This window comes from Rissa tridactyla, chromosome 7 (assembly GCF_028500815.1).
Source record: "Rissa tridactyla isolate bRisTri1 chromosome 7, bRisTri1.patW.cur.20221130, whole genome shotgun sequence".
Classification (NCBI taxonomy): Eukaryota; Metazoa; Chordata; class Aves; order Charadriiformes; family Laridae; genus Rissa; species Rissa tridactyla.
In genome coordinates, this window is record NC_071472.1 from 51,720,955 (window position 1) to 51,742,077 (window position 21,123).

General features: G+C 41.8%; 1 protein-coding gene across 8 annotated transcripts; it reads right to left on the reverse strand.

Annotated features, from left to right (window-relative positions):
• Nucleotides 1-420: 420 nt before the first annotated feature.
• Nucleotides 421-20,818, reverse strand: AKAP10 (A-kinase anchoring protein 10). 8 transcript variants are annotated; one of them, XM_054208800.1, is made up of 15 exons: nt 20,440-20,818; nt 16,626-16,673; nt 14,134-14,316; nt 13,274-13,828; nt 11,732-11,830; nt 11,195-11,279; nt 10,706-10,829; nt 9,708-9,844; nt 8,453-8,597; nt 7,523-7,696; nt 5,235-5,344; nt 4,265-4,347; nt 3,678-3,730; nt 2,949-3,044; nt 421-1,883 (listed from the first exon to the last, which is right to left on the reverse strand). In XM_054208800.1, exons 1-15 carry the CDS (start codon nt 20,615-20,617, stop codon nt 1,878-1,880), a joined length of 2,076 nt encoding a protein of 691 aa, XP_054064775.1. In that variant the 5' UTR covers nt 20,618-20,818; the 3' UTR covers nt 421-1,877. The 8 variants fall into 8 exon arrangements, 5 of the variants coding, with proteins under 5 accessions (XP_054064775.1, XP_054064776.1, XP_054064777.1 ...); XM_054208801.1 differs by having other exon boundaries at nt 20,596-20,817; XM_054208802.1 differs by lacking the exon at nt 3,678-3,730 and having other exon boundaries at nt 20,596-20,818.
• Between the last annotated feature and the right edge of the window lie 305 nt (nt 20,819-21,123).

The window sequence follows — 21,123 nt, forward strand, 5'->3', positions numbered from 1 at the left end:
GTGACTGATCGAGATCAGCTGAAGGAAACACAGCCCTGAGCAACACTTGTGCCCAAACCTGCCGCCTGTCACCCCAAAATAGACTCAGACCAGACCCTGCCAAGGTGGCGAAACAAGCATCGGATGCAGAATGGGAGAGGGTTTAGCTTTCACACACAGAAAAGGATTCCAGTGTCTGTGCGCAGCTCAACGCTGTGCTACAGGACCAAGCCCTGCCCCTTCTACGTGTTTCCTACCCCCCAAACACCACGTTATCTACTATTTAGGTAGAAATTATTCTTATTTCACCACACTGCCACTAATATCATCCATTAAAAGATTAAGCAGCATGTGCAAATGTACCAAAGGCAAACTGTTCAGGGCTTTGTTTCTTCTATAAGCCCCCAAGACTCACACTTTACACAGACATGTAAAGTCAAATCCCATCAAAACAGAAAATTGACACAAATTTTAATATTTATATATTTTAAATCAAAACACAATTAAATATAGTATGTTTTAAGTACATGAATACTTGGGCATGAGAGAAATAAGAGGTGGTACATAGTACCAAAAACCTATACACAGCCTTTTTTGCTTTTTTATAGACAATACAGTGTGTCTCTACACAATCGAATATTGCAACAGAATAACACTTGCTAGTCAATCAAGATATTCTGAACATTGGAGATGATTTGAGTTCTTTGCAAAGTGATTTTTTTTTTGCACAAGTTTGAGGAAAAAAGCAATCATAAGAGTAAAGTAAAAAACCCAAACCAGAAGTGTTGTATACTAAAAATGCAGCGATAACATAATGGTGAGACACTGAATACTTTTGATACCCTGCAAAAATCAATTCACTGGAGGGGGGGAAAAAAAAAAAAAAAAAGAGGCATTGTGGAACACGGTGCTTTTTTTACTTAAAGGTTTTGCAAAGTTGCAAGTGTTGACAGTGTCAGGGAAAAGGCCAGAGGTCATTAAAAATTGTTTTTTTCTTTGTAAACCAAACATCTGGAATTAGATACTATGTTGACTGGAGGACAACAAGCTATGGAGAATGGCAGCAATTACTTTTTTTTCCTTGCTCATGGGATGGAGAGGGAAGAAAATGGAGCGAGCGGTCTACGGGGTACAATCTCCTCAAACCGGGGGCTGCATTCGGAGCCAGGCTCGGGAGCAGGGGGTGGCAGGAGGCTTTCGAGCCTGCTCTGTGCTGGAAGCAGGGATTTGTGTGTGCAGGTTACCAGCTCCACAAGGAAGAGTTACACTGTCCAGGCTTCGCTCCTGATCATTCTACGCTGCCTTCAAAGTTAATGTAGTTATGAAGTAAAATACATTTATCTTACAGTTGAATACGCATCTATTTCAAGTAAGGAAAAATAAAACTTAGAACTTTTTAGGTCATTCACCGCCAATGAATTCACCATTTCAGGTTCACTTCTTCAATGGCCAATGTCGGGACGTGCCCCATGGCCTTTCCAATTATGCGTTTAAAAATGACAAGTAGTAGAACTAGAAACTACAACAAAACCTTCCCCTCTTTGTTGTGGCTTGTGTCCCATTCCAGATATTTTGCTTAAAAGTCTTTTTGAGATAGGGTCAAGTATTTGTGAAATTGCTCACAGTTTCTCAGTGACACGTTCGTAAAACTGCATCTTCATCTCTTTAAAAACCATCATTGTGAATGCCACAGACAACAGGAAAAAGTGTTTCTTCACGCTCTACAGTGGAGGTACAGGATTGCTTCTTTTTCATTCTTCCTTATAGTTGAGGGAGATTTCGGCTGCTGGAGTAACAGTGCTTTGTTTTTATTGGCTGTGTTAAAGAATCCACCAAAAGGGAAAGTTCACTCATTCTTGAGGCGGAAAACCAGATTTCCTGTTCTGGTGTTTCTAAAGTCATAGCTGGAAAAGGAAAAACAGGGTTAGAGTTCATTTTACCCTCAAACATACAAGGCAAATGCTCAATAGAAAGACATTTTGTGTTTAAAAATGCAGAAACCCAGTAATGCTTATGAGTTGGGGAGAGGAAAAAAAACCAAAACACCAAACCACACCACGCTCAACCTTCTGATTACTGCAACCATACTTGGTTAATTGAATCCGCAGCATCTGTAGCCACTTGATAGTTCTAAACACTGTGCTGAGTGACCTTTTCATCTAGCCAGACTGGAACTGTATCATTTGCAGCCAAGCAATTAAGGGAAATCATTATACAAGTGATTTAAATATAACTGCTCGAGAAAAAAAAAGGAAACAGTCACATAGTAAAACTACTGATCCATCCGTCTGGGCCTAATCACTGGGCACGTGTTTACCTTCAATAATTCAAAAAAAGTGCAAAGTCAGATGCCTAAAGCCAGAAGTACCAGAGATTACCTTCGTAAACTGCTGTCTTCATTATTTCACAAAATCTCTTGCATCAGAACTGTTTTTTTAACCAGAGAACGTGTGGACTCATACAACAAAGTCACTGAACAACAACATAACCCACCAGCCTATCGACACAGCGACTGTGTCTTTTTTTTAAACGGTGTAAACGCAGCACTGTGTAAATTAGTGCACCCAACAAGACAACTTCCCAGCTGTTGAGTTTTATTGACACTTAAGGCAAATGTACCAGCGTTCGTTAACACGAAACAGCAACTGTGAACTCAAATAAGGAATCACAGTATTGATTCCGCAGCACAAATCACCCTTTTAACTAACAGGGCAGTTTATAAAGACTTGAAACAAACGAAGACAATTTTAATGCTTGCATAGGAGAACAGCTACAGGTATCTGTTAAGAAATTCCTACACCACCATACGTGGGCTGAAACACTTCCAACCTTTGTTTCTTCATATCGTGCTACACTAGTTTGAACATTTACCGGCGTGGGTTTCAGAGGCACTGGGAAGGCAAGAGCTCTGCTCCTCCCACAGTTTGGCTCGACTCAGATAAAGACACCCTGCCTTTCCACCCCCTCACCTTCGTAACCTTCTCCGAAGGCTGTTCACATTGCGCCTGCTGCATAACGTCATTGACTATCATCTTTGCTATCCTCCAAGCCATCTCTTCTTGAGCCTGCATAGAAAAAACATCCCAAAATACAGATAGCTTCAAGTTCTTAAAAATAAAAATACAGTCCTCTCAGCATAATTCACCTGCTCAACCTTGCAGACATGATTAACCTTCACAACTCAGTGACCTGTAGAAAACATATCCTCCTTTGATGGAAATGTAACTGGTTTCCAACCACACCATTAACTTAAATTATCGTGAATATTTATGGCTTGATGCAATTTCCAAGAAAGTTAGTGAAGATTTTAGACTTATCTCTTGGGGACTGGTCCAAGCCCCTCCAAGGGGGAAAAATGCAGCCTGTAATCCACGAACAGTGGTCACTTCATAGTAAAAAACAAAGACCAACAGCACCTTCACTCCTAATTGTGGATATATAACACCGTAATAAGAAAAACCTTGACTGCAAGCACACAGTTAACCATTATATTACATAAGCCATCAAGCAGTGGCAAAAATCAAACTAGTTTCACACATGCATGCAATTAAATTATATTTAGCACACAGAGTCTGACAGTTCTGTTGGTGCATCAGTTAGATACTCAGAGAAACAGCCAAGATTAGGAACTTCAGTACTTCATTTCCCTAACCTACACTGTTAAGTCAGTCACAAGGGCAATATAAAAGAGGACACACCTCATCAGTGTTTCCTTGAACCCATTTCTTCATTGCTTGTGAAAACATGGACCCTGGTTGAGACAAAAAACAGCACTTAAGGTATATCAGCAAACTCTGTGGCACACCTCTATAAAAGCTAATTCCTTACATCCTTCTGAAGGGTTTGCACTGCTGGCATTAGAGAACACAGGACTGTGGCATGAAAGACTAGGGATTATGTGGAGCCGCGGTTCATTAGACGCTGAGCCTGAACCACTCCTCTTTACCAGAGCCGAAAAGCAGCATTAACAGCAGATTCCAAACTGAGTGGGAAGCACGTGGAGAGCTGAAGTTCCTTTTCATCTCAAGACCAAATCTCTGAAGGTTTGATCATCAGCTCAGCTGCTAGTGGCTTTCATCCCTGCCAGGTTCCATCGGCAGCTTCAACTCCCACAGGCAGCTCATACTCCCAGGAGTCCAGCTGGACCAGAAAAGCAGAATTTGGCTAGGAAACTGGGCCAGAGATTGGCTTTGCCTCAGTACTTGAGATACGTATCTTGACTGCAGTAAGGAAAAGAGCAGCGCTGCAGATGTTTACAGAAATGGAGAGAAAGATGAAAACCAACCTTTCGATTTTTTGACATCAGGCTCTGGTTCAGATTCTCTGATAAACTGTCCCAGGTCACTGACTCGTCCAAATGTCATCTTCCTGAAGAGAGAAGGAGTAAAAGAACCACACAGGTTACCAAGAGAACTCTGGCATTATGGAAAGCTGCCGGTCAGGAAAACAAAAAAGCCACCACAGTAAAGACTCTAGTGTTTCAATAAAGACTGGCATTTTACCAGTTACCACTTTTTCCACCTGAAATTGATACATTGGGAAAATTCTCCCATTCTTCTACCATATCTGAATTCGAAGTGTATCTTAAAAATTCTTCCAGAAACCAGAAGTAGGCAAAGGCTTCAACGACTCAATCAGTTAATAACAACAGGCAGTGCTAGCAAGTGCTCTACCCTATCATGAAAACAAGTCACTAGGGAGAAAAGAGTTTACAGTACCTAACAGGACAGAAGACTGGCATGCAATAGAAAAGCAAGGTAGCCACAGAAACAAAGAATTTCTGTATGAGATCCAGAGAGCAGAAGAGCTTTATGGCAAAGATCAACTCAGGAAACAGAAGAATAGCTCTGCAATCTGCTGAAGACATGAAGTATAAGCCCTTCTCTGCCATGGGAGTAGAAAGAAATCAGAGTTGCACATTACAACATCAAAGGTGCCTGAGATTCTTTTCTGTTCCAACCCCGCATAGGAACTACGTAGCTGTACTTTGGGGTCAGAGCAACAATAACTAGGAGAAAGAGGAAAAACTAACTGGAAATATTTTTCTGGCTGCCATTCTGGTCAGAGAAACATTCACTATGACATCAGTGTTAAATCACATTACCGAAATAAATTTGCTTTCAAATATTAAGACATACACTAAGATTGCAACATCTTGCATTTATGCGTACTCTCAATGCAGGAGGACACAGCAAAAATGAAACAGGGGTGAAATACATAACTAGAAAGAATGAGATACACTGAATGAACCTTACCCTGCATATGTTCGTTGATACAAAGATTCTGGATCCAGACTTGCAGCATCTACAATTATTGCTTCATCAAAATTTTTCAGGATTTTAACATTAGCCTTTTTGACGTTGGACTACAAATAAAAATTTTAAGTATTAGTGCCCAATGCAGATAACTAGTAGCTTCTTAACAAAACTGCTACTTTAGTGCTTTTACACTTAGATAAACCCCCATAAAGTCTCTAAGCAAGCATAAAAGAATTAGACAGCATCTGCACAGCCATGAATTCCTAATTCAGTATGACATTGTTTTTAAACAGAGGATGATAAAGTTACACAAACAGAGCCAAAGACACAACGTACAGGTCAGCATACATATGTGTGACGACTGCTGTCTAAGCATTATCAACTGCACAGATCTGTGCGCACACGCAATTTATTTGTTTGTAAGTACATAACACTGAACTACCTCAAAAGCTGCAGCAGCTTCGCTCATCCCTCTCAGACACTTGGTAAGCAATTCCCAAACACCCTGTGCTTTCCCCATACACAGAGAACAAACATTTATCTTTTGGCCTAGAGTATTTATGTAAGATTACGAAAAAAAAAAATCAAGCAAACATTAGAGCCACAGCAGGGAGAGCACAAACGCACAGCAATCTATTACCACCTTAAAACAGAACAGAAACATTTATGGCGGCTGCCCTGCAAACTCCTTTCCTGCTGCGCTGCGTAAATGCTGCTCTTTATGCAAAAATATGCAGAGACCCAGAGATTCTCTTATTCAGATAAGCAGGAATGCAAACCACAAAATGCAGCAATTCATTCCTAAATTGTCCAAGCCAGCCAATTACCAGCAGCTCCTCCTGCTCAGACTATCAGGCAGCAAGATATTTCAGGATTGTCGGAACACAGATTTTATTCCTCATTTTGCAACTAGGTGGGAATATTCCCTCCTTGCTGAGTAGGAGGTTTAACGACATCACAAGCAACTAATACAGCTTCCTAGTTGCTTGAAACACAGTACATCAATAATGCTGTTCTAGATACCGGATTCAAAACCCATGGTAGCACTGCAGCGTTCAATAAAAGCAATTCAGCAAGAGCAGTTCTAGCTTAGCTTTTCTGCTCTCAGCTGGGCTTGCAGTTTGCAAGCTGACCTGGTTGCAGATAAACCAGAATCTGCTCATCCTCTCTTCCTTCACACCTGAAAGAAGCAAAGCTAGAATTTTTGGCACAGACAACTCTTGGTTAGTAACACATCTCTGACGTTATTGGGATGGTTTCGGTGCGTAACGAGCTGCACTGCCCATTTCTGAGGCCAGGCCCACCCGGGAACACAGCTCTCAAAGTGGCACCACAAAAAGAAAATAAAAAAATAAAGATGCTGGCCCACAACCAGGGCACCATGCAAAGCTAACACACAGTGGACGTTTCTCAATGCCTTTGGAAGGGTAACAGAGCCGAAGGAGCCCAGCCACATTCTTGTTTCTACACAGTACAGCAAAGAAGCATCCACACAGCTCTAATCATGCTTAACGAAGGATTAGAATGCCCTACCCAGCAATGGACTTTTTTTTTTTTTATGCCCAGCTTTACATCAAACTATATACATGCAAACAAAATGAAGGTATCGCCCCCCAGCTCAGAGCATCTCAGTGGTAACATAGTACAGCATCAGAGCTCTCTTTTGGAAAGGTCAGGAGTCTGGCCATTTCCTACCGGACCAGCACGACCAGCTCACTTGAGGACAACAGAAGGGAAAAGTCTGCTGAGACAAACTAGCGAACACCACCTGGTCAGATACTAACTGTCTTTGCTCTAGGCATCAGCGGAGAGGTGCCTTAAACCCTAGAACTGAGTGGACTCTTCAGGACAGAAAATCTGTCACTTGAATAGAATTGAGCACACAAAACTGGCATATTTATATTGAAATTCTATAGTATATTCACAAGTGTCAATTTTTTTCCTAAAGTTATAACTATGGTATTGACAAAAAGATTATTTCTAGTAAAAAGTATTCTGAAGTGTTATGGCACTATGAAAACAATCTGCGGTGAATATTAGCAGCTTCATAAAATCATAATTTTGACACAAAGAACTAAAAGTAGTAGAAGACTTTGGTTACTTCCATGCCAATAGCATTTGCTTGAATTTAGCAGCAGGTAGACTAAATGTGTCCTAACATGTCACAGGCTTTAACGTTGAAGTGGAATGGGAAGCTTCAAATTACAAGATGTTTCCTTACAGCATAGGAACTTTGATGCTGATACAGAAAAGTGACTGCAGCATTTCCTGTAACAGAATCATACCTGGGAGGCAGAGCCATCCGGGCCCCCTATGGAATCGTTATCAGGAGAGCTACTGGGGCCATGAATACTCAGTGCAATATTCCCTCCTGGAAATTCATCTCCTCGTACTGAATGGATGAGATCATTCAAGTATTTGTAGTAGAGGTTGCTGGACAAGAAACCAGGTAAAAAAACCTGAGAGACAGAAGAAGGAATCCTCTTTAATCAAGGCTGGTCTGCACAATTACTGGAGATCACTTGCAGAACAGAAGGGACACACAAACATCTCAGTCCTTGTGCAGATGGTACACAAGTAGAAGTGTCCACACATGGAATTATTCCAGATTAGCAATTGCATTGCTTTAAATTTGAGTCCTACTGCAAAATGAACAAAAATAACTGCTTGTTAACCAAATCCTCCAAGTAACTGTAACTGAAGTTCAGATTTTTTCTTCCTCTAGAAAAGCCTGACAATGCAATATGCTTACAGTCGTTTTGCTCTGCTGTTCAAAGATCACCTGCAACCCCACAATCAAATCATTCATCTCCAGCATCCAGGTACCCCAGAGTTACACTATGAGCCACACCACTGGTATTAGACTTGCAAACAAGTGCAACTAGCAGGAAGGAAGATTTTCTAAAGACGTATAATAAGCTGTTGACAGCAATTCACATGGGAGAAAATTCTGTTACTTCCATTGAAATGCAATAATCACCCAAGACAAACATCTCACAGAGAATTAACAGAAGCCAGTGGGTGGTATCTTTTCAAATCAACCTGCGGAACATAGTCTAGCAAGTTTTACTAAAGCTGTTATATTAAGCAGGTAAACAGGCAGTCAGTAAAAGAACAGTCCAAATCAGAGACACAGAAGGGGACCCTTGACATGCTGCAGAATCTCCACATCATCTTTACTAACTGTCAAAACCGTTCTGAAGAAGGTATCTCACCGTCTCCATGGTAGTCCATGCCTGTCGTAAGGGAGTGGTGAAACAGTTTGGGAGAGGACCACCTTCCCTGCAGATGTTGGATTCAATCTCTAACCTCACCGAGTCATCAAACCCAAGAGGGTGCGTGGCTTGAAGGGAGAAGTACCTGCAGCAGCGGACAGGGGAAGGAGACAACACAAAAGGATTTGCAAAACTTGGCAGGCGGTTAGTACCCACCCTTCCCACCGAACATTATTAGTCACACTGCAGCCACTAGATGGTGCTGGCTTCAAAAACGTACATAAAACCGATCCACACTCACTACAGGAGAATAAAATCCCCAATTCACAGAAACATTTTTGGTAAAGCCTTGCCCTGAAGATACACATAAAAGAAACAGGGCATCATCTGACTACAGAGCATCATCCTCTACTGGTGAGCAGAATCTTACACACGCAGCTTTGCAGCAGGGAAGCAGGAATGAAGCAGAAAACACCCAGAACTCTGAAGCAGCATTTGCTCTGCTAATCGCATCACTGAGAACTGAGATCATGGATGGAGTGGAGGGACGACTGATGAAAGAGTGAATTGTTTACTTCCTCTCCAATTATTTCCTACTAGGGTATAACTTAACAAACTTGTGGCAATGAATCTCACACTTCAGCTTAAGAGCAAACTTCTTCTGGAAGCAGTTTTGATGGCTGTCTTACAGTTGCGTTATTGCTAAGGTGAAGCATAAAGGAAAAGTGTCACGCTACTGACAATGAAAGTCTGATATTAAAATGGATCCGGTAATTTCCTTAAAAAAAGGAAAATATTTTGAAATACTAAGAACAAGCGCTATTTGGCTTTTACTATGTGTGAGACCAGCTCCTACAGCCTACTTTAAATGGACAACAGTATCTGAACCTTCAGGTTTCTCTACAGTGATGCATCTTCTATTAGGTTTATATCTTTCACGTTTTCAAGTGGCAGCCAATTGGCTTTGATATCTCATGACCAAACAGTAACTCAAGCAATCAAGTCCTGAAAATTCTGAATCGTGTTCAAGAACGGAGTCCTTATAAGGATTTTCTCCTTGTGTATATAGAAAATTTTTAAAAGTTTTTGTGTGCATACGCATCAAAGGCCACCTTAATAAAACGCATTTCAGCAAAACAGTGCAAGACTGCACAGTTATGGTTTGGAAATGAGAAGTTCCTTTTGCACAGTGCAACACAAATCCACAAGCACAAAATTAGAGTTTTAAAAACAAGTAATTGTTGAACTCCCTCACTTGTCATATAAAATCATGGCATCATTCTGTGCTTCTTGCCCATCATACTGGCCTTTTTTGGCAGCAAGTTGAGACTGGAAGTTATCTGCTGCCAACCAGAACTGCAATACGTTCACTGCCTCTTCCTTCTCCATGTACTGGAAGGGAAATTAAAACAAGAGAAGAAATTAAAGAAGTTTTAGCAAGAAACTTTGAATAAGTATAGACAAACCTGCTGCTTACCGTTTAAAACAAGAAACACAGTCCATATATTAGTGATGCAAAATTGCCACCAGGGCATATAAATATTCTGAATTTTCAGGTACAGTTTTGTAGACAGATTTAGTTTGTTTACAAAAAAACCAAACCAAAAAAAACCCCTGTGACATTTATTCTCTGTACTGATTTTCACTTTAGTTTCCAACAACTATTTACTAAAGACAGAGGAAACACTATTTTCATGCTATGCTTAGCTTACATCGAACTCAGCATATTATCTCAGCTTCCCAGCTTGCTGTTTCAAACTTCATTGGCTTGTCAGACTACTAGGACAAGTATTTTACCACTAACAGATGATTCCCTAAAGGTACAGGACCCACAACTGCAAAATGATGCATTTAACCTACCACATTCCAATCTGGTATCCTCTCTAAGTAAAGCTAGTGAATTATTTGTTATTTGTAAGAATGCTTAAGGCTTCCAAAGACACTACTCTATTTGGCAAGATTAAGACAACTGTCAAAGCTTCTACAAAGCAAAAAGACACTCAGAAGCACTTATTAACTCAAAAAGACACACATGAATACTCATTCTACAATACAGTGTACAGGTTAGAACATTTGAAATAGTTCTCCACGCAGGCAGGAAACAGTTTAATTCATTGTCTCCCAGAAAAAGATACACCTCACCTTTTTTATTATATTTGAGGTGTCTTTATTAGAGTCATCAGGGCACGAGTATTTTTTTTTTCCATTTGATAGAAATGAATTAAAAAAGCAAAGCCAAAACCTAACACTCACCTCAGAGAAATAGAACAGGGCTGATTCACAGAAAAGTATGTCAGCCAGATAAACAGTCCCGCTAGTCAGCACCTCAATCTGATATTTACAGAAATGATGACTTCGCAAAAATTCACTAAAGTGCCTGCACACAGATAGAATAATAATTAGTTATTAAGGGTCAACAGCATTCAAGGCAGCCCATGAACCAGTTAGTTCTTGCCCCAGAAGTCTTATACTTTTAGTTAGATAAAAGCAAAACCAAGCAAGAAATGGTGTGGGTTTACAAATGACGCAAGAAAGATAGAAAGAATGCGGTAACAGCATGCACATACAACTTCGGCAAGCGATCACAAGAATGGATTTGGAGGAAGAGATCTGAGCAGTTTCAGATACAGAAGACTGCACAAAAGAGTGATTATACAGTTATGCCTCCACAAGCATTTTTAACAAAACCACCTTTTGCAAAAGGACAATAGGCACAAGAAGCCAAACATTCAGTCAACTTACTCTTGTTCCATTGCATTAAACACTATTGACTGTGCTGTAACAAAACAGTTAGGATCCACTTGTCCATCTTCCCCACAAATCTTTGCTGCAAAGAAACACCAGGTTAATTTTAACGTGCATTTGGCTGATTGAGCTGAAAGACACGAGTGATGACTAGTTAATGAAAAACTGCAGTTCAAATCCACTAGAATCAGCTGGTTCTGACTGCGCAAAAAGAGCTTTTAAAGCACTGCAGATAGCTGACTGATAATATTACAGCTAAAATGTTTGATTGAGGCTCAAACCTGGATTCCCTCCGTAACCACTTGGAATTCTTTCACTAACTTCAGTAAAGCCTCTGAAAGCTCTTCTGGGGATACAGCACAGCACTACTGAAACATCAGATCCACTGATACTTGTGATGTGATCTACTGCCTTTTTACAACTGACTTTAAAATTCATAAAAACGAAAAAAAGTACGAGTGCGTGTGTTACTAAAGATAAATTTTTATGTGGAAGGAGGAAGCTCTGAAATGAGTAGGCAGTATACATTCTTACCAACTATGTCATTTCTCATTGCTTCTGTAATAGGTATTGGTTTAGCAGCATCTGGAGAAATATATTTGGTAAAAGTACTAACTGCATCCCGTTCTATACCTACAAGGAAGAAATACAGAATCAAACTTTGAATTCCTCGGCATAGGTCTAAAATGAGGAGTGAATAACAAACGTCAGAAAAGCAAGTATCTAGTTATCAGCAACAAGTTTCCTTCCCATGAAGCTTTCAGTCCACCACTGCACACTTTGCTACTGACAAGCTACAGTGACTGTTATCTCTAGCCAGGTCACAATGAGCCCAGCATGGACTGACCAGTGAGATGGAATAAAGCAACACAGCTCTGAATTCCCTACCACCAGACAAGACAGCACCCTCTTCCTCAGCTGCACACCTTAGTCCCAGAAGTAACGCCTTTCTGGCAAGAATTGCAGTGAAGTTCCCATCACAGAGAATGTAAAGCACTTGCATTATAACAGAATTAAAAGGAAAAAAAAAAAAATCTTTAAATGGAATGCCTCAGAACAAGATGTACACTTTACATGTCACCTTTTGAGAGTTGGGACACTGCTCTGGAAGAGAGAAAAAAAGTTATATTCCAGACTTATCAGATTTCTCAAAAAGGACCAAGTCCTTTCAAATTCTTTATAGACATCAGAAAGCAGGGGTGCTTTTCATGACTAAAGTATCACGTTTGTTTAAGCTACTTTGGGGCTGAGGTTATGTATTGTGGAGGTACTTCATAAATAACTATATGAGAATAACAAACAGCAAGAGAAAGGGATGCAACGCAAGGAAACAGTTGGGCAAACAAAAGGAACTGACATGAAGAAAGGAGTGTTTCCTTTTTGTCTGTACACTTGCACAAATGGGGGAGGACTGAGTACATGCGAAGTAGAGTAACAGGTCACTGTGCATGTCGTTTACTACCAAAAGTAAGTATTTTAATTTCATCCTCTGAAGAGGAGGATTCCAAATGAGAACAAGTCAATGACAAGGGGAGGAACTCTATCAAATAAATCCATGAACAAAAACAGTACATTCCACACAAAAATCTCTACGAGTCTCTTGTAACCATTACTTATGTCTTCTTACGTGATACAGGATATTTACCTTCTGTGGAAAGTTAATTATCAATTCTCAGCCCCATCATCCAAATTTGCTGCAATTCTTTTAAGTTGGGGGTGGGATGGGTGAGGGAGGAACGGGACATTGCAATGCTCATCTTCATTTCTTAAGATTACACATGTAAGAACAGAAGTAACCTAAGCTTATTAGGGTACATAATTATTTTGAAGTCACTTCAGCAGCATATTTATTTTTAAACAACCAGACAGCCAAATAATACAGAGGTCAAACTGACCATTGGCTCATACAGCAAGTTAACTTTACTGATATACAAAATTATTTTCCTTCTCACAACACCATATCATACCTCCTAAGAACACAGGAGAGCCGAGACAGCTCACCGTACAAAGCAAGCAGCAGCCATTCTGCTCCCCATCTCCCCACCTTTTTAAAGAAAGGGATCACATGGCACTTACTTTTCATTAGTTTTCCTGACAAGTCTTTTAGTGCAGAGGAGGGGCTGTTTCTATTTGATACTGTAAGCTTGGAAGATTCTTGCTGATCAACTGGAACAGAATCGGTCCCTGTCTCAGATTTTCTTAGACAAAGAACACTGATATTGTCACCCTCCTGACCCGAGAGCACGTAGTTCTGGCTGTTGTTAGTTCTGTCATTCTTGTCCGAAGCCACTGGCTTGGTCCTGAGCAGATGGACCGTGCCAGAGTCCTCCAGTCTCTCCTCAAGCAATCCAGTTGGAGAAGACGACGCAATTTCCTGCTGTTTCGAGGGTGACACCGGCTCTGCCAACGAACTCTGTTTAACTGTGTTCAGGCTATGTGCTCTAATACGGGACCACGTTGTGGAGTGGAAGCTTTCAGCCTCTAACCAAAACTTAACCAAGTGTTCCATTCTCCGTAGTTCCATAAACTGGATAAAATAAGGGAGGGCTACATTGTCCTGCAGAACTTGTTCAAGGGTCTTTGAAAGGCTTGATTTGGTCTCTTCAGCCTGATAATTCAGACACGATCTGCCTAAAAAAAAATAAATATCAAGGGAATGACTCCGTATTCGATACAAAAATGCCCTGCAATGCAACTGGTGAAGAGATGATTCCAACATAGTGATGGTATACAAAGCAAAGGAACCTGTTTTAACAAATAATGTACAGTCTCCATTCAAAACCCTTCAAAGGTAACATCGATGCTACTGTAACACCAGTCAAATTTTTTAATTACCTAATCTACTTGCCCGAAAACCAAAGCATGGTGAGCATACCAGTAATATACATAGACTAAAAAGAAACGTTGACATTATTACAGAGATGATGAAGCCTTACCTAAGTCTCCAAAATGAGCAGCTTCCATGTGACTTGGCTGCTTCTTAAGGGCAGCTGTCCGACTGCTTGAAAAAGAGTCCATGTTGGCAGAGATGGCATTAATTGCCACATGGCTTGGTCCTGCAGCCTCCAGCAAGGCATGATTTCTAGTGCTTCTTTGAGGGGAATGTACTGCTATTGGAGCTGGAATCAAGACAGGAATGATTAAGAGGTAAGGATCCCAAGACCTCTACTAAGCAGTATCCAATGCTAAGCGTCCCCAAGACACGCCAGAGAGTTTGCAAGAGTCAATCTTATTAAAACCTCATTGTATGTCATTTTCGATCAAGGGTCTGATGAGAGTAAGACCACAGAAAAAGTTTTATTACACCAAGAATAAAATCACTTCTGACCGATCAGTGGTACCCACCCACCTACATTTTCCTTATTCAGTAGCTAATCAAAAGACGCCAAGTCTAAGTTCACACATGAAATATTATTCCTTGGTCTTCCTGCTTCCTTGATAACTGCTATCGTAACAGCTTAATACTTTGTCAACAATTTAGTTTAACTGCAATGTTCTTGCCAACCCACTTCCATACCTTTTCAAAGGCTAAAACGGGTCACACAATCCTGAACTACAACAAAGCTATCTGTGAGTTTTAACAAGAATACTTTCCAAAAATATTTTCTTTGCCTCTATTTGGTTTTAAGAGAAAAAAGCAATAAGGAAATACCTCTGATGAAACCCAGGTTATAAACCTTAACCTCCTCTAGCTGTTTTAGAACACAGATGGCTATTTGAACCCAGAGAGAACAAAGAAGAACTTCCTCACACAAAACTCTGCCATGAAAGACCATCAACTAATTGTTAATTGATGACAAAGCTGAAAAAAACAAAACACACTCATAGCAGTTTCAAAAGCTCTCAGGAAATTGCATTTGACTAGGATGTCATGCAAGGACATCTTACACCTCTGAGCCTTCAAGCCAGTCAGATGACACACTATCTCAGCACACCACTTCCTAACGCGTTTCATCGAGGTGTCAAGCGACTCAGTTTTGATGACTTTCATGCTGCATAACTTTATTTTTATTCACAATTTTATGACACACGATGACAGAAGTTGACAGTTTCACACTCGCACGTCACAGTAACAGACACCTTAGGAGCAATGGTGCAGGAGAGTTAAAGTGTTTAAGCTACCGCAAAGTGTTTCTCTGGGTGCAGTGCTTGGTACCAAGACGCTGCTTGCTGCCTCTCACAAAGCCATTGCTACTTAATACCAGCAATAACGGAGAAAACACAGTTTTTCCCAGCCAATGGAAGGCAGCCAGTTGCTTGGCTGACGACAGGATCTGAGGGAAACTTGCTGGAGGCTACTCACGTAGAAGCAGAGCCACACTCCTCATAACGGTTTAGGCTCTTGTGAATTAGCTTCAAATTTAATTTTATATTATGAACATCTGAGGCAAAATTGTTCTACTTCACCTAAGGATGAAACACCTGTTCCAAAACCTCCAGGTAGCACTACATTGCTAACCGAACATCACACAGACCGTGGAGTAGCTGCTTGCCAAACTGGAAAGATGCTCTCTGCTTGCAGCAGCTCACAATGGGTAAGACAATACATTTTCAAATTTATTTTTCTTTACAGGGTCATCATACTGTAGCCATTTACTGCTAAACTCTTTCAGCTAGTCATCGGAAATTGTAGTTGCACTGAAATCTCAGGGTGTGCTATTAAATGGATGCAACTTACTGTTTCCTACATTTGATTTGAAAGACCACGAAAGTGAAAAAAAGCCTTTAATTTTCTCTTGATATCCAGATAACACATTAACAAGTACAAAACCAGGATTTTTTTCTGACGATATAAAAGTAACAGAACAGATTCACACAAATTACCTCACCCCCCTTCAGTATCACAATAAAACCTGACAGGATAATCAATCTTATTTTCCCACCATTTATAAACTTCCTTCCCATCAGTATTTTTTTTCTCTCCTAATAGATTCAGCAGCGAGATTTCAGTATCACATGGAGCAGCATCAGAGCAGCTACTCATCTGACCAAGATTCAGATCTTCGGTCTCACAAGCCGCATCAGTCCAAGTTAAATCAGACGCCGGCAGCCTCTTTTGCAAATTAGACACAGTTAAGCTGCATTTTCAAAACTGGAAAATACGCTACATGTAAGCAAGAAACTTCAGAAGCAATTTGTTGTAGATAAGGAATAGCCACTATTTGCAAGGTGACTGAAATGCACGATCACTTTGAATTAAAGCTCCTGTCTGACATAATTTAATAACCTTCTGTACTTACAGATTCAGCAAGATGACTAGGAAAGATTAGTTACTATAAATACTCAGAAACAGAATTAAGTTTTGGGTTTGTTTTGGCATAGGTCACATCTGCGCTCAGTCATAAGGAAATTATCCCACTGGTTAAAATAAAAATGGCAGATGATATTAGATATCTAAATTTATAGACAAAATAAATATTGATCTTACTTTTAATTGCTTTCACATCTGTGGTCTTTTCTTGTTCTTTGCCTTTCACTGTAAAATACAAAGGAAAACATTAATGCTATTTTGGGTGACTAACGGCATTTACCAGAGAATGGACATGCAATTCCCATTTCAGCAAGCACCAGGGGCAGATGTAAACTATCATTTTGTTAATACTGGCCTCTCTGCACATCTAGTAACTGACAGAGGCTTTCAAAGCTTTTGTGTTGGTTTATTCTCAAAAGCAAAACCTTATCATCTGTGAACTAAGCTTAATGAAATACAGTATGTTAAAATTGAGAAAGAGGCTTGCTGTCTCTGATTAAAGCAAGGCCACATTTAAGGTTATTTTAATAAATACCATTAACTGGAAAGACTGGGATAGATGTGTCTTAAGCATAGGGCACCGGCAGATACTCTCTATGAACCAGAAATGACACAGTATCTCCCTCGTATTACAGGAGGAGCAGTGCGACACACACAGACCAAGAGACCCACAAAGCCAGAGCCAGCCCACGACTCCTCAGTCACGATGGATACCACAGAAATGTTCTGGAAACACACTGCAAATAGTTAATTCTCTCACAAATAATATTGCTTAACTATCATCAAACCTATGGCAAGCAACTGATGAGAAGTTTAAAAGAGTTGTGATGGAAAAGTGATTTTCTTTAACTATTATTTTTTAAAGGAAGCTCCTAAAGGAAGTGAATGAGGAGATCTGTTTAAAACAAAAATAAAGCAACTGAAGGAGTACATAAACAGGATGGCATGAGAAACAAATTAAGCGGTGATATTGAAGAACATGAAGAAGTAAAACCTCCTCCGGCTGCTCCGGGCTGGGTTATTACTACAAATAGGTCAGCTTTGAACACCGATTGTGGAGCCCTCCCAAACCTAACCACAAATCATAACCCAGCACAATCAAACATTTACATCACAAAACACGAGCAGATTTAAAAACAACCTCTTCCTATCCTGACCTAGGTATTTTAAATATATTTTAAAGGGAAACGTCAATCTCTGCTTACATAAGCGTCCTGCCCGGCGGTGGCTGCGGCACTGCCGTGCTGCCAGCCAGCCCCGCGAGAAGCAGAAACGTTGCAGGTCTGTGAATTGGCAACTCAGCATTTACAGATTTAAGCTAGCACAGTCTCTCTCCGATAGAGAGGTTTAAGCCTCCGTTAAAAGAGCTGCGTTCTTTCAAAACTGAACTCTTGCAGCTGCGAGCAGTGAGAATAACCAGCTTTTACATAACTGAGGGCGTGCTGACACGCGGGACTGAAGAAAACCTGCATGTCTGAAGTAACCCTGAGGTACAACGGGAACAAAGTAACCCCTATACAGTATTATGAACCTTCACCTTTCCAAAATTATTCCAATAGTCGATTCATCAAGCCGACTCCTAACTACTGGCAACGATTCCCGAGTTTCAACACAAGAGTCCCTCCATAAGCCTATTTTCAGTTTAAATACATCTGTTCCTTCTTACCAACTACTCAGTTCCTGTCTAATTACCTACTGATTACTGGTAATGCAAACTCCCGGTTCATGTTCCCAACCCCCTTGTACACAGGCTGCTTTTGTCCCCATCAGCTTCAAGCAGAACAAAATGAAGGCGTTAACAGCAGAGGACAAGAGAAAACTCCCATACGTGACAAGAGTAAAGTTCTCACTGAAGAAATTTACTTTCACTTTCCTCAAAAAAATGGATGTCACTTGGTGTCTGCGTGAAGCCAGAGAGGTAACTGTGGTACGTGACAGCCAAGCACTAAGAGTTTGTGAGAATTTCCAGTAGCAAACCCCATTCACAAAGGAGTAACACATCAAACCCACACCGTGCGACCACATGAGATTTGAGATACAGAAGAATAAATAAACCTAAACTGTTCACAAATGTACGTGCACAAAAAACACTATATAACTTCAGAGGTCAGCCAACTAGTAGGACTGTGTACGTTATTTCCAAGATCTCCCTACAGAATGGGCACACAGTCTGTCTGTTTTCATTGATAACAATTTCACAATCTGCCTTCAAGCACCTGGCTGCAAGTTCAACGGCTATAATTTAATTTTTCAACCTATTATCCACCCTCAGCTCCCTAGACTTTTATTTTAAGGCCTATGCTAAAAAACCAAACATTCCACTACTGGTTTTGATTTTTCTATATGTTAGTAGTTCTACGATCCTTGTGATGACTTCATTTTTTAAAATGGTTTTTATTTCTAACCAATGCAATAACCACTTAAACAACAAGAGTTCAACCCAAGAACACTGATGCTTTTATATGGTTTGGGACTGCATGTGTCTAGGCTACAGAGTTTTTATCATAAGCCTTAATTTGTTGCTTTTCTCCCAGCTGCAGTTTAAGACCTTCTCTAGAAGCCAGTATGTAAAATGGAGATTATACGAAACAATATTATTTTATGTACAACCCAGATGAAAGCCTACTTCTCTCCTCTCCTTAACAGCGCCTCTCTTGGGCATTTAGTTCTGAGTGCGCTTCTCTGACCAAAGATCCTTTAATCAAAGTAACACAAACAGATACTCAATTAGAAGTTTCATTACTTTCTCCCTGAGAAAATTTTTGCCAAAGCCTACATCGTTCCTACAATTATGCATCAGGATGGAACATCAGCTCCACAATTCTCTTCACCAACGAAGCAGCAGAAGATGGTTTTGAGCAGTTTATAAGCTGTATGAAAGTTGTATTCTGCAGCTCAACATCAGCATGTAAATACCCCAAAAAAGATCATAGCACTTGCAAAACCTTCAGTGGACTTCCAGAATCTTCAGAATTACTGATATGAACGGAAGTTTAAACTCATTTCTTCCAGGATTGCTGCACTAACGGCCACAAAGAATGACATTTTTGTTGCTGCTACTTTGTCTGAGCAAGCTTACAACAGGATGTGTCAGTCAAGAGCAAAAGCATCATCTCAGATACTATGTTCTTTCCTCCTAACTTACAGCCTTGTCTCCCAAGACGTACATTTTGGGCTTTAGTAACTGAGAAATGCTTTAGGTGCGTGTTGTCGCAGTCACTGCTGGAAGAGCAATGGTCGGACTGGTTGAAGTACAGCATTACGAGATAACAGAATTATTTTCCCAAGAGGCCCTTCCTAAAAGGTGCCACTTTCAACAAAAACCACTCAAACCACATATCGTGCAGATTGAAAGTGCACTCCACCACATTTCATCACACGCTCTAGCACAAGTGCCTTCAAAATGTTTCACTCCCCAAAACCGTTTTGATTATATCCATTTGCGCTACAGGAATATTATAAATATTTCAGGAGTCCTAAATTTCAAATCTTAGCTTGTGCTCCAGAACATCAACAAACACATTACAAAAAAACCCTGTCAATGATTCCTTTGACTTTTATGAAGAACTCAAGCGTGATGAGGGCCTTTTTTCAATTAGGGTCTTTAGCTACTGCCGTAACATACTTAGCTTATTATATTTTTATAAAACCATTGCATTGCGAAAAAAATATTCTGTAGACAGTTAAAGAGGCTCAAAAATTGCACGAGGTGCGAGGCGTTTTACCCCAACCCACCGAACTGCACGCCTCCCCCGTTTCAGCGCTGTGAGGCTCCGCTCCGCCGTGCAGAAGGGCAAAGCCGCTGCAGCCGGAGCCGCTCCCGAGGCGGGAGGGGGCTGCCCCGGGCCGCTTGCCAGAGGCCCGCAGGCGGGCAGACCGCGGCCGACACCCCGAAACCCCGCCGCGGCCGTTCCCGCACAGCCCCGGCCTCCCTCGACCTCCTCCCCGAACCCCGAGGGAGGAAAAGGGCCCGGGAGGTGCCGGGACTGACCGTGGTTTGCGGGCAGCTCGCTGCTCAGGGGCCGAGCTTCCTCTCGGGGCCCGGTCGCCGTCCCCGGAGGGGCAGGGCCGGGGCCCAGCAGCCGTGCGGGGGACGAAGGCGGCAGCCGCCCCTCAGCCCCGGGCCTCCCGCCCGCCGCCCCCCTACCTTTCCGCCTGAAGAAGGACATGGTGCCGGGGAGGGGGCGAGGCGGCCGCTGGGGAGGGGGGGGAAAGGGGAAGGAGGGGGCGAGGGCAGCGAGCCGGGCTCCCTATGAATGAGACTCCTTCCTCCGCCCGCCGCCGCCTCTCCCTCCGCCTCTTCCTCCCGCGGAGGCGCCAGCGGCCGCCATGTTGTCAACAACCGCCCCGCTCCCTCTTCCGGGCGGCCGGCGGCCCGCCGAGCATGACGGGATGCGGCCGCGGCCCCCGCCTCACTCAACATGGCCGCCCGGGCAGACCAGCCAATCCGCGCGTGGCGGCGGCCATCTTTGATGAGGGCAAGAAACTCTCGGGGGTACACGGCGGGGGCGGCCATCTTTGATCAGGGCTAGTGTCGCCGGCGGAGCGAGGGGCGGTCGGCCATCTTGGGTGAGGGCAGGAGGGCCTGGAGGTGGCGTTTTGGGCACGCTCCGCGGAGATTTGGGCACGTCGCGTGGGCGAAGGGTGACAGCCTGTTCTGAGGGGCAGGGGGGAG

What these genes read in the sequence shown, in the direction of transcription:
- AKAP10 (XM_054208800.1), bottom strand. Translation starts at nt 20,617, where the DNA reads ATGTCCTTCTTCAGGCGGAAAGGTAGGGGGGCGGCGGGCGGGAGGCCC. An exon ending in CGAGCTGCCCGCAAACCACG is followed by an intron (nt 16,674 to 20,439) that starts GTCAGTCCCGGC and finishes TGTATTTTACAG; the next exon opens with TGAAAGGCAAAGAACAAGAA. An exon ending in CATGGACTACCATGGAGACG is followed by an intron (nt 7,697 to 8,452) that starts GTGAGATACCTT and finishes TCTGTCTCTCAG; the next exon opens with GTTTTTTTACCTGGTTTCTT.